The sequence below is a fragment of the Triticum urartu genome, chromosome 2 (genome assembly GCF_003073215.2).
Source record: "Triticum urartu cultivar G1812 chromosome 2, Tu2.1, whole genome shotgun sequence".
NCBI lineage: Eukaryota > Viridiplantae > Streptophyta > Magnoliopsida > Poales > Poaceae > Triticum > Triticum urartu.
The window spans coordinates 722,502,777-722,516,413 of record NC_053023.1 but is presented as its reverse complement, the minus strand read 5'-3'; the positions used below and the strand labels follow the sequence as shown (position 1 = coordinate 722,516,413).

General features: G+C 43.2%; 1 protein-coding gene and 1 long non-coding RNA gene across 2 annotated transcripts; both read left to right on the top strand.

Annotated features, from left to right (window-relative positions):
* Window positions 1-6,786: 6,786 nt before the first annotated feature.
* On the top strand, window positions 6,787-7,485 carry LOC125534361. Its single transcript, XM_048697613.1, has one exon. It carries the CDS (start codon window positions 6,869-6,871, stop codon window positions 7,205-7,207), a length of 339 nt encoding a protein of 112 aa, XP_048553570.1. The 5' UTR covers window positions 6,787-6,868; the 3' UTR covers window positions 7,208-7,485.
* Window positions 7,486-9,341: 1,856 nt separating this feature from the next.
* Window positions 9,342-10,550, top strand: LOC125534360. Its single transcript, XR_007294461.1, has 2 exons — window positions 9,342-9,765; window positions 10,268-10,550. It is a non-coding gene; the product is annotated as an uncharacterized LOC125534360 (long non-coding RNA).
* Window positions 10,551-13,637: the final 3,087 nt, after the last annotated feature.

Genomic DNA, 13,637 nt, shown 5'->3' with positions numbered 1-13,637 from the left:
AATCCTAGTTGGAATAGGATTCGCGGAGGGGGGAAAAGAGGAAGGGGGCCGGCCCCCTCTCCTTGTCCTATTCGGACCAAGGGAGGGGAGGGGCGCGCGGCCCATCTCAGGCTGCCTCTTCTCTTTTCCACTAAGGCCCACTAAGGCCCATATAGCTCCCGGGGGGTTCCGGTAACCTCCCGGTACTCCGGTAAAATCCCGATTTCACTCGGAACACTTCCGATATCCAAACATAGGCTTCCAATATATCAATCTTTATGTCTCGACCATTTCGAGACTCCTCGTCATGTCCGTGATCACATCCGGGACTCCGAACAACCTTCGGTACATCAAAACGTATAAACTCATAATATAACTGTCATCGAAACCTTAAGCGTGCGGACCCTACGGGTTCGAGAACAATGTAGACATGACCGAGACATGTCTCCGGTCAATAACCAATAGCGGGACCTGGATGCCCATATTGGCTCCTACATATTCTACGAAGATCTTTATCGGTCAGACCGCATAACAACATACATTGTTCCCTTTGTCATCGGTATGTTACTTGCCCGAGATTCGATCGTCGGTATCCAATACCTAGTTCAATCTCGTTACCGGCAAGTCTCTTTACTCGTTCCGTAATACATCATCCCGCAACTAACTCATTAGTTGCAATGCTTGCAAGGCTTAAGTGATGTGCATTACCGAGAGGGCCCAGAGATACCTCTCCGACGATCGGAGTGACAAATCCTAATCTCGAAATACGTCAACCCAACATGTACCTTGGGAGACACCTGTAGAGCACCTTTATAATCACCCAGTTACGTTGTGACGTTTGGTAGCACACAAAGTGTTCCTCCGGCACACGGGAGTTACATAATCTCATAGTCATAGGAACATGTATAAGTCATGGAGAAAGCAATAGCAACATACTAAACGATCGGGTGCTAAGCTAATGGAATGGGTCATGTAATCAGATCATTCAACTAATGATGTGATCCCGTTTAATCAAATGATAACTCTTTGTCCATGGTTAGGAAACATAACCATCTTTGATTAACGAGCTAGTCAAGTAGAGGCATACTAGTGACACTCTGTTTGTCTATGTATTCACACATGTATTATGTTTCCGGTTAATACAATTCTAGCATGAATAATAAACCTTTATCATGATATAAGGAAATAAATAATAACTTTATTATTGCCTCTAGGGCATATTTCCTTCAACTTGCTCCTAGGAAAGCTTCGACCCATGCGGATCGTAGACTCAGCTCCACATCAAGATTCGGACTATATCTCAGTTGATATCAAGACATTGGAGCTTGCGAGGGTTTGCACTAAATCTTACGGGGTTGCCTTTTCCAAGGCGTCGATATATACCAACTTCCCGCCATCGTTGTCTTCACCAAAAATATGAAGTGGTAAATTTCCTATTGCATCCTAGTTATGTCCTTCTCTTCATAGTTCGCATGCAGCTTGTCTAATGCAGTAATGCTTAATACTTTAATGTTATGGTTGGTCATTCTTTTTTACACGATTTAGCACTGGTTGTTTTTCTTGTGCTTGTGGGGGTAAGCTAATCAAGCTCGGGAACACGATTCTGGTTTCTTGTTTTGTTTGTTCCAACCGCTGTTTGGAGGGAATATGATAAGAGATAAGATCTTTCGCATAGGTCACGCATCCATTGTTATTTTAGGCCTAATGAAATCATGGACATGCTATATCACGACTATTATTTTCGATGAATGCTTTATGTTCAGGGTGTAAAAGGAATACTAGTATAGATCCAGTTTACCTTCCATTTACTTTGCTCACCTCATGAATATTCGTTTCATGCATGCAAGCACGGCTTATCTTGTTTGTCTTTTCTTTATAAATATAAAGACGTAGAAGAGAGAGTCTTTTAGTCATCTTCACATCTATATTCAATGTGGTTTTGAAATAAATCTGAGTAATTGCTACGGTCACAAATAAGAGCCTGACACCTGACTCACTCCTCTGTATAACAAGAACAGCTTGTGCTCACAAGCTGGTTCATTTGAATCAGCCTCATAAGGTCAGTTATAGGCGGGGCACCCAGTTTTTCTTTCCTTTTTAAGATAGTTTGAACATTTCACCTGCCTCTTTCCGAGTCTCCAATACATGCCAAAAACGTAAGCATTAATCTCTGTATGAGGGTAGAGGGCACACCCAGTTTGTCGATTGTGACTGCCAAGACCCCTGATTCGTTTTCCTTTGGTGATATAACTTCTAAGTTTTTTATTCAAACCGACATAAGTTAGAAGTTTGTTAGACTACTTAGGTAGTATAGGAAGTCCTGCAACACAAAGGTACCACTTTTGTATGATCCTAATTTTCCAGGACTCAACTTATTTATGTTTGCAGTAACATGTTTAATATTCAGTTGAGATCAATATTATGACTGGGACGGGTGCTATTCTGGAGAGATGCTATTTTTCTTCTGCGGTTCAGCCTGTAATTCTGTATACTATGTATGTGGCCCCTGATAATTCGTTCCATTTTGCTTATAAACTCTTGATTATGTACAATCTGAGCGCAAATTCTTATATGAATATCCCCCCCCCCCCTTCTCGGCCCTAATTCTTTTCGTTTAGACTTTTAGTCATCTTCACAGCTATAATTTTATCTACGATATTATTTTGAAACAAATCTGCATAACTGCTACGGTCACAAATAAGAGTCTGAGTCACTCACTGCTTTTTATAGCTAGAACAGACTGTGTTCACAAGCTGTTTGATTTGAATCAGCCTCATCAGATCAGTTGTATGTTCCTTGATGGACCATGATAGTTTGAACATTTCACCTGCCTCTTTGTGAGTCTGCCAATGCATGCCGGATATAAACATTAGCCTCTGTAGTATCGTAGAGGGCATACAGACACAGTTTGTTGATTGTGGCTACCAAGACTCATGATTCTGTATTTTTTCCCTTGGGTGACGTGAGTTATAAGTTAATTTTTTAGATTGAACTAAGTTAGAAGCCTGTCACTTGTTAGACTCATCTATTTATGTATATACATACCTCGGCCTGGCTGCGTATTCCAACTTTACGCTGGGAAATGCATAAAAGGATATGTTAGCAGATACATATCTTGAATTCATTTCAGATCAATACTGTTACCTGTGGGACAGATGCTTGTGCATTTTAACACCATGTACTATATGTAGCCTCCACAATCTGTCCATTTTGCTTGCTCTTGAATCTGTGTGATTTGAGATTAAATCTTTTCTATTGTCTGGATATTGATTTTTTGTCTCTTTTGCACAGATTCGACGGAGCCGTGTAGCCAGAGACTACTCTCATCCTCGGAGCTCCATGTCTTTTTTTGTTATTCCGGCAGCATGGACTTGGCGCAGATGCCTTCGCCTTGCCTACGAGACGTGACTCATAACTAATCTAGGTTTGACGACTCGATTGATGGTGCTGGTGAATTGTGTCCGACATCGTTCATGAGCTCTAGCCGTGTCTAGGTTTAGAATTCGGTCAGTGTTATGTAACCGACGTCGCTCATATGGTTGATGTCCCCGCCTATTTTAGAACGTAGCACTGGGATTTAAACAGTTGTGATCAGCATTTGCACGATGTAGTAACATGGCTACAGTTTAAGCAGCCACTTTCAGGAGGCTTTTGCACTTGTATGTGTCAGTGCTTGCAGTGACGAATTGAAGCACCTGGTTTGGTTAGCCGACCTTAATTATCTGATCTGATATGTTCTGTCTAGTGTAAAATTGTGTGGATGTTCTTGAGAGTGTGACATTGGAATAGACAGTGCATCACTTGTCTGTGTTCATGCTTTTTTTGTTGTTCCTTTCGCTTCCCAATCAATCTTCAAGTCTTAGGACTTCTTGGCGGCCAAACATACAAATATATACGAGTTCTATTTGTTTTTATACGCACATGCTTTAAACTAAAGTAATGTGGCACACCTTGTCAATCCTGGATCGAATCTGAGGCAGGTTGAAGGAGAAACAAGTTGATACATTTTAGACAAAGTGGATGCAAGAAAATCCGTGATAGAGATCTTAGACGGAATTGGAAATGGAAGTGATTCATGTTCGGCAGCAGTCGAAGGCTCCATTCTCCATGTCCAAGACGTGGATATATTCCAACTTCCCGCCATCCTTCTCTTCACCCACGATATGAAGTGGTAAATTTTCCATCGCATCCTAGTTATGTCCTTCTCTTCATAGTTTTCACACAGCTTGTCTAATGCTTAATAGTTCAATATTATGATATGGTCATTCTTGTTCACAACAGTTATTTTTTATGAAGACTTTATGTTCGAGGAGTAGAAGGAATATACGTATAGATGCAGTTTACCTTTCGATTTTTTTGCTCTTGTCATGAAAATTTGTTTCATCCCAGCACGGTTCATCTTGTCTGCCTTTTCTATTATAAATATGAGGATGCAGAAAAGGAAGTTCTGTTCTACACTTTAGTAATCTTCACATCTTATATTTGTTGTGGTTTCGAAATAAATCTACATAATTGCCTGACTCACTGCTCTGTATGGCAAGAACAGCTTGTGCTCACAGGCTGTTTGATTTGAATATATGCCTCATAAGGTAAGTTAAAGGCGGGGCACACCGTAACTTCCCACCTTCGTTCTCTTCACCTATGATATGAAGTGGTAAATTTTCCATTGGAGTAGTTATGTCCTTCTCTTCATAGTTTTCACACAGCTTGTCTAACGCTTAATAGTAAAATATTATGATTGGTCATTCTTGTTTACACGATTTGGCACTGGTTGTTTTTCTTGTGCTTTGTTTGTCATTCTTGTGCTCATCAAGCTCAGGAACATGATTGAGATTTGTTGTTTTGTTTGTTCCAATCTCCGTTTGGAGAGAAGCTGACAAGAGAAAAGATCTTTCACGTAGCTTATGCATCCATAGGTAGTTTATGAATAATTAAAATGCTATATCACAACAGTTATTTTCGATGAAGACTTTATGTTCAAGGTGTAGAAGGAATATACTAGTATAGATCCAGTTTACCTTTCGATGTTTTTTTTTTTGCTCACATCATGAAAATTTGTTTCATCGAAGCACGGTTCATGTTGTCTGCCTTTTCTATTATAAATACGAGGATGCAGAAAAGGAAGTTTTGTTTTACAGTTTAGTCATCTTCACATCTTATATTCGTTGTGGTTTTGAAATAAATCTGCATAATTGCCTGACTCACTGCTCTGTATATCAAGAACAGCTTGTGCTCACATGCTGTTTGAATTTAATATGCCTCATAAGGTTTGTTGAAGGCGGGGCACACCGTTTCGATTTTTCTTTATTCTGTATAAGATAGTTTGAACATTTCACCTGCCTCTTCCGTCTCCCAATACATGCCAAATATAAGCATTAATCTATGTGGGATGGTGAGGACAGACACAGTTTGCAGGTTGTGGTTGCCAAGACCCCGATATATGTTTTTCTGAGGTGATGTAAGTTCTAACTTCTTTATTTGAACCGGCCTAAATTAGAAGTTCTTTAGACTACCTGGGTAATATAAAAAGGTCTGCCGCACAAAGGTGCCACATTTGCATGATCAAGTTCTTCAGGACTCATTTATTTATGCTTATTACATTCCTTTGTCTGGCTAACTTCTACGGTCACAGATAAGAGCCTGAGTTAACTCTCTTCTTTTTGTAGCAAGAACAAACTGTGTTCACAAGCTGTTTAATTCGAATCGGCCTCATAAGATGAGTTGTATGCTCCTAGGTGGGCCGTGATAGTTGGAAAATTTCAGCTGCCTCTTTCTGAGTCTGAAAATGCATGCTGAATATAAGCATTAATCTCTGTAGGATCGTAGATGGCACACACAGACACACACATAGTTTGTTGATTGTGGCTGCCAAGACTCATGATTCTGTTTTTCCTTGGCTGGCCTAAGTTCTAAGTTAATATTCAATTAGAAGTTTGTCACTTTGCTAGACTCATATTGACCTAAAAACACCATGCACTATCACAATCTGTTCCATTTTTCTTGTGAATTCTTGAATTTGTGCAGTTTGAGCCGTCTGAATATTAATTCACTGTCATGTTTGCACTGACAGGTTCGACGGATGCCATGGTCTTGGGCGCTGATGCTAGACTCATGGTCTTGGGTTCTGAATATTAATTCACTGTCATGTTTGCTAGACTCATATTGACCTAAAAACACCATGTACTAGCCAGAGCAGCGTTCCCATCCTATCCTCGGGGTTCCATGTGTTTTTGTGTGATTCAGGCAGCGTGGACTTGGGCGCTGATGCCATGGTCTTGCCTACAGGCCAAGACAATATAACTAAGGAATCGATGGTTGACGAACTCACTTGTCGATCGATGCTCATGAATTGTGTGTGTCCGCAGGTGTTGTTCCTTTCATGGGCTCTAGCCGTGTCTAGATTAAGAACCTGGTCGGTGTAGTGTGCGGTAGTGTGTGATCGTGCATGAAGCAATTTCGTTTGAAGAGCCTACAACAGTTAGCCGACCTTATGTGGTCTGATCTGATTTGATCTGTCCTGTCTTGAGTTGGGTGGGATTGTATCGATCGATGCACGGTGCGACGTGACTTGTGCGTGGGACAGGAAGAAATGTACTCGTTCCTGTCACGTCACGTATGACTTCTGTGATGGAATAGATCGTTATCCCCTGCGGCGCCGCGCAGCCGATGGATGGGCGCAATAGGCACGTTGTATTCCACCCACTCGGGCACTCGGCCATTGGCCACGTGCTGTCTAATCGAGTCCAGCTAGGACTCCAAATGCCCACGCCTATCTAGCTAGCTCTATAAAAGCTTCCGCAGACCTCCACACCAAAACAACCCACACCAGGCACAGGCAGTGAGTGAGTGCATCGACCTTCGATCAGCTATATCCTGCATCGATCTGGTCATGGCAGCAGCAACGCTCCCGAGGCTCGTTGCCGTGGCGGCGCTGCTCGCGCTGATGTGCGCCGTTGCTGTGGCCCAGGTACCTGCCGCCGGCGGTGCGCCGGTGTGTGAAGGTGTCGATCAGGACGTCGTGAATGCGTGCTTCAAGAGCTTTGGAGAAGGTATGAAAAATGCCATTTCAGACAGGCATCTTTCGGGGGGTAGGGTCATTAAGGTTGGAGTGGACTGCTGCATAGCCTTTGGAGGCCACTCGTGCCTCTGCAAGATGAAGAAGGTGTGGAAGGATCAGGGCAAAAGTGCCCAGGATAATGTGCAGTGCGTCAGGGAAAAGGCCTGCTAGTGAGCGCGCGCGGGAGGTCTCTTCGTGCATGCAAGACCTCTAGTTCGTCGGATATGTGTGTTTCTTGCATGTTGGTTTCAAACTGTCGATGTCCACCTGCTCCTTGCTTGCTTTTATTTGCTTGTGTGTGTCGTGTGAGTGTGTCCTGTTTTTCTATGTATTATTCATAGAAAATAAATGTAACAATCAGAAATAAATGTGGGTGGAGTTTCTTGTCCACCAGTTAAGTCTTTAAATTGTAACAATCAGAGATAAATGTGGTGGAGTTTCTTGTTTCATCCTGTTTTGTTTGTGTATTATTCCGTGCATTCCAAAACAAACTATAGTACTACTAGGCACTAGCAAACATCAAATACGGAGTTAATTAATACATGCACACTGCCTCTGAGTAGTAAGTAGAACACACATCCTTAGAGACTAGTTCTTACTTTCTCGTGATGGAGTGGCCAAAGAGAAGTTCGATTTCCGCTCTGTACCAACTTGACGGGAATTAAACGCAGCGCTAGCTCACAACCCAAGCAGACAAGCAGTGCTGGTCACGACTTCAGATTGGTGCGCTGGCGTGTGCGGCCGGCCGGCTCAGGCCATGCCGCAAGCCGTTCGTGCAGCAAACCTCCGTCGCGCTACCTTAGCTTGCGGATGCAATGCTGGCCGGCCTGCCCTACTCGTTGGTCGTCCGTGAGCCAAATTTCGACCGGAGGCTGAACAGTTGGCTCAGTCGATAACGTACTACTATAGGAGGACAAACGACTGCCACGGCCAACACCAGCCACGGGATCGCCGTGGCGGCATGCGGGTCTATGAGGAAAGCTACCTGCGGGGTGCGGAGTCTACCGCGAGTGGGTCGCCGCGTGCCACCAACTAGGCCGTCTTTCTCTGCCCGCACGCGCCGGCGCTGCGCTTCCACTACACCAGCGACGACCGTGAAGGCGACGCCTGAGCCGCCTGACACCGTGTGTCACGATGCCTGGAGCTAGCTTGCCGAGTTGGACGGCCTATTCATGTCCTCATTGGGCCGGAAGATTGTGTGTTCTGCATAAGTGCAGAGCCGGTAAATATGCATGTGATCATTGTTTTTTAAACTGGAAGATGCATGCAATCCGTTGGAAAATCATTTTGACATATGAAGTTGTGGAAGTAGTGATGATATTCTTACTACCTTGTTGAGTGATGTTTCTTTCGTTTGTCAGATACACGAATTACTGCAGAACCCAGAAGTGCAGAGACTCCACACTTTTGTTCCGCTGAAGTGGCACATCAAAATCACGAGGACGTGCTCATGTATCTCCGATTTTTGTTTTACAATATATGTATATTCAATGCTTGTGATCCTGTTTTATAGCATCGTAAAAGACTGAAACGGGAGTAGAACACGGAAGTAAAATAATTCATTTCGTGGATGTACTCCACGGAAGCATCACACTCGAGAACCGTACACATGAAGTTCAGTCTTCACATGAACAGCCTCTGCGAACCAGGTTGAGTGAAGTCTACACAGCTGAAGATTGATTGAGCACAAGCACAACTTCAGTGAAAACGCACTCAATTTTCTGTCAGGAAAAGCGAACCCGGGATTTTGGAACTTATTTGTTTGTGGGGAACTTGTTTGAGTACATGGGCTACCTAAAACAAACTTGTTTCTGACGGGGTGATGTGAGGTAGAATATGTATTAGCAGAATCAATAACTGATGTAAAAATAATTCAGAATGAAATCCTTTGCTCCTCCATCCAAACATCTTCATAAAACAAATGCAGTTAGATAAGAACATGCCACTTTATTGAATAACGGATAGTCATCATTACTCACTTTTCTATATTTCAGGGATTTCATCGGTGCACACAATCACCACAGTGAGATGCTTAAGCTTCAGCGATTCTTAAGTGGGCAAAACTGATTATTAGTTACAAATATTTTTGCATATTTAGATAAACTACATAAACACATTTAATATTAATAATGATGTGATAATATAATGAATGCCGCCTTGTGAACCGTCGCATCATGTCACCACACATCTCGCCTAGAAGTGCCATGTTTTAATAAAGGGAAACGTTTAAAACCGGCGCGCCGGCCGAACCATTGCGCCGGTTGCTCACTCGTGCAGCGCAACGCGCTTTTTTTTTTACGGCAGCAGCACAACGCGCTCTGTTGGACCCACACACCGCTTGGCTACCTTATCTCTCTATTCAGTCACGCATGCGATGCGCTCTCCTCCACTCCTTTTTCTTCTGTCCCCAAAACACGCCTGTGCTAGTTCTTATCTCGATCTGCATCGCCGTCGGCGCGGCACACAAATCTCATCCCCGACTACAAACCTCTCACCGATGGGAGAGTCGCCCCAGATTTGTGGTGAGCCAGCCACGGCGGCGCCCGATGTTGACTACTGCGAGCCACGAGCGCGGCCGCACAACTCCGCTTCCTCGCGCTGGAGTTAGTGCTGCCACCGCCGGCGATGTGGCGGACCATCTTTTGGTGCTGCAATCAGCTACGCCCTTCGATGGCGGAGTTGCATCCGTGCACACCGGAGCTGCAACCGGCGTTTTTGGGAGCTGCAAGGTCGGTTCTTTTTCTTGCGATGCTATTTTTGCTGGAAGCGAAGCTTTTTTTGCTGGAACCCGAGTAAATTTTTGCTTCAAACGTTCACCGGAGTTTCTAGTTGCTCATGTCATTTTTGCTGGAACGGCAGTTTTCTTTTGCTGGAACTAGTTTTTGGTTTTGCTTCATCTGACCACCAGCGTTTTGGGGAGCTTCAAGGTTGAGTTGTTGATGACACGATTTTTGCTGGAATCTGCGTTATTTTTTGCTGGATCCAGGGTAAATTTTTGCTTCAAACATTTACTAGATTTCCTAGTTGCTCAAATCGTTTTGCTGGAACCTGAGTTATTTTTTGCTGGATCCGGGTAAGTTTTTGCTTCAAACTTTTTACTGGAGTTCCTAGTTGCTCAAATCGTTTTGCTGGAACTGGAGCTTTTTTTTGCTGGAACCAGTTTTCTGTTTTGCTTCAAGTGACTACCGTAGGTTTTTTGGGGGCTGAGATGTGTTCTTCACTGGAATGCAGCGGTGCAGCTCGACGATGACGACGAGCCAGAGGGCGGCGACGTGATGGGCGGGCGACATCGCGCGCATGGCTTGGTGGACCACGGCAGACCATGACGGCCATCGTTTTTTGCTGGGAGGACGCATTACCAGCGAGGAAGTGACCCGTGCGGGGGGATAATACGAGCGTTGTTAATTTGACGGCTCACGCGCGACCGGCCGAACTGTTGGGCCGGCGCGCCGGCGCCTATCAGTTCCCTTTAATAAAGCACGCACTGGAGTGTGAGTGCACCCACCTTCACTTATATATTCTTTTGTGTCCACAACAATCGGGGAGGGGATGTGCTTACAGGCACGAATGCACGATGATATTCCTCGGCTCACTTGGATCCTCAGTGCATATATAGCGACGTGTGCCTAACTCACTATGATCATGAGATCCATTGTCCTGCCTTAGAAAGATGAGATCCATTTATAGCAGGATAGATGGCGATTGGTAGCGAATGTGTAATACGTGATTCGTCGTGTATGAAAGGAGCGCGACACGAGGAATAATATCCCGTGCCAGGTGGCGATTGGTAGTATACACATGATCGATGGCATGATCAAGTTGCCTCGTGCTGGCCGATTGAGTCTAGCACACTAGCTAGGACTCCAACTTATCAAGCTCTATAAAGGAATGCTCCGTAGAAAAATAACTCGGGCATAAGCGGTGAAGGAGTGCATTAATCGAGCTACCACTACACCACGGTCAAAATTTAGAGGCACTTCGCTGGGGCATTTTGGGAAATGCCCTAAAAGCTTCCAATTAGGGGCACTTTGCCAAAGTGCCCCAATAGTGATGACTTTTGGCACTTTGCCAAAGTTCCCAAATAGATTGACCTTTTGTGGCACTTTGACAAAGTGCTTCAATAGCTATTAAGCTTTTTGTGGCCAATATCACCGGGGATGACAACGCCCGGAACACGCACTTTGCGCCAGCGAGCCAACATGATCATCTGCGACAACCGCGTCTACCCTGCTGTCTGCCTCAGCTCGCTGCGCTAGCTGCACATCCTCGTCGGCACGCAGACTGGTTGTGACTAGATGCTTCATAATGGGCCTAAATATTTAGGCCGGTGCAAAATGGGCTAGCTATTGTCACCTGTATGATGCATGTGGCCCGATTCACACAGTCCAGCCCAACTGTGTCGATTCTACAAGTGGCGACGCTGGCAGATCTTATATACCGCTTGATGTGGCGCAGAACCGTCGCGTCGCCTAAAGAATTTGGCCGCTGGGAAGGCTCATTTCACTCCACGGTACCTCTTTTTTGCAACGCTAGTTTCGCTGCTTGGTTGATTTTTCTGTTCCGGAGTATTTAAAAACTGTTCACATAATTTGAAAAAAAATGTTCACGTGGTTTGAGAAAAGTATTCTTGGGTTCAAATTAATAAGTTTATGGATTTTGAAAAAAATCCATATTCAAAAATGTTCACATCGTTTAAAAAAATGCTCACGAGGTTTAAAATTTTGTTCTTGGGTTCAGAATAATATGTTCATGGATTCCAAAAATGTTTCATTAATATTTAAAAATTGCTCACGTACTTCTAGAAAAAGTTCACGAGGTTCAAAAAATTGTTCTTGGGTTCAAAATATACGTTCATGGATTCCGAAAATATTACCATTCATATTAAAAAATTATTCACATAGTTTGAAAACTTTTTCATGAGGTTCAAAAAATTGTTCTTGGGTTCAAATAATCTGTTCATGGATTCGGAGAATGTTTCATTCATATTTACAAATTGTTCATGAAGTCTTAAAATATGTCCACAAGGTTAAAAAAATTGATTTGCAGAATTAATAAATCTTCAAGGATTCCAAAACAAGGTTCACAGATTCAAAAGAAATGTTCATGGGTTCCGAAAAATATGTTCATGGGTTAAAAAATAGATTCGTTGATTCAAAAAATATTTCACGAGGTTCAAAAAAAAATTCATGGGTTCAAGAAAATTGTATGTTCACGTGTTTAAGAATATTCATGGATTTGAAAAAAATATAAGTTGATGTATACAAAATATTCACGGGTTAAAAAGTTCAAAATCCTATCTTTGTTCATGTACGGGGTTTTCGTACACATTTTTCTTTCTTAAATATTTTTAGCACTAGTTCTTTTAACAAACATCAAGTACTACAATTTAGAAATTTTTGTTTGAAGTACGTAATCTTCTTGAATTTGGTACAGATACTAGTACACTGGTAGAAAAAGGGCCTATAGTCCCGGTTCGTAAGGGCCTTTAGTCCCGGTTCAAGTGTCGGTACTAATGCCCCGACCCTTTAGTCCCGGTTCAATCCAGAACCGGGACTAATGGGCCTCCACGTGGGTAGTGCGCAGAGCCCAGGCAGGAGACCCTTTGGTCCCGGTTGGTGGCACCAACCAGGACCAATAGGCATCCACGCGTCAGCATTTCTGTGGCTGGGGTTTTTGTTTTTTTTTGAGGGGGGGGGGGGGGTTTGGGGTTTTGGGGGGTTAATTTAGGTGTTTCATATATTGTGTTAGCTAGCTATAATTAATAGAGAGAAGTGTCCTCTCTTATATCCGTGCTTGGTCGACGCTACGTACTATACATACGTATAGAGAGGACTAGACACGCTAGCTAGCTAGTAAGCAAACGAAGGAAACAGAAGATCGTCATGAACATATATGCATACAGAGAGAAGTGATATCGACCACCTCTCCTTCTCCGAGAGATTGGTCGAACAACAAGTTCTCGTATATCTATCTGACACTACCGGCTACATATATACAATAATTATCTCTTACAAATATAATCATACGGACTCAGGGTCCACATAGAATTCTCCGTCTTCAGGGATCACGTGGTCAAGAAAGAATGCCGCCAATTCCACTTGAATTGCTCGCATGCGAGCTGGTGCTAGGAGTTCATCCCGCTTCCGAAACATTTAATTTAAAGAAGGGGGTCAATACATATATATATATATGAATGAATGAAACTCAACACAAATGATGGTAATAAAATAAAATTGTGAATGTTGTTATTTACGTACTTCATATTGTTCGTCAGTGTAGCCCCGCTCACAGGTCGTGTGGCGGATGGACTCGCAAACATAGTATCCACAGAAATCATTCCCTTGTTCCTGCCACAACCACTTTACAAGAAATAGAGGTTAATCAAACTGATAAGCAAGAATGCCAAATGGTATTGATGAAACTAGCGCTTGAATGACTAGTAGATGCACTTAAAATGCTACTATAGTACTTACTTTCGGGTGTCTAAATTGCAGCTCCTTCGGCAGTCCCAGAGCTTTTCTGGTGAATTTTCTCCAAACCCTACCGGACAAAGAAAACAATTACTTGATATATCAAAAAATGAACAAAGTTGCTGATATGG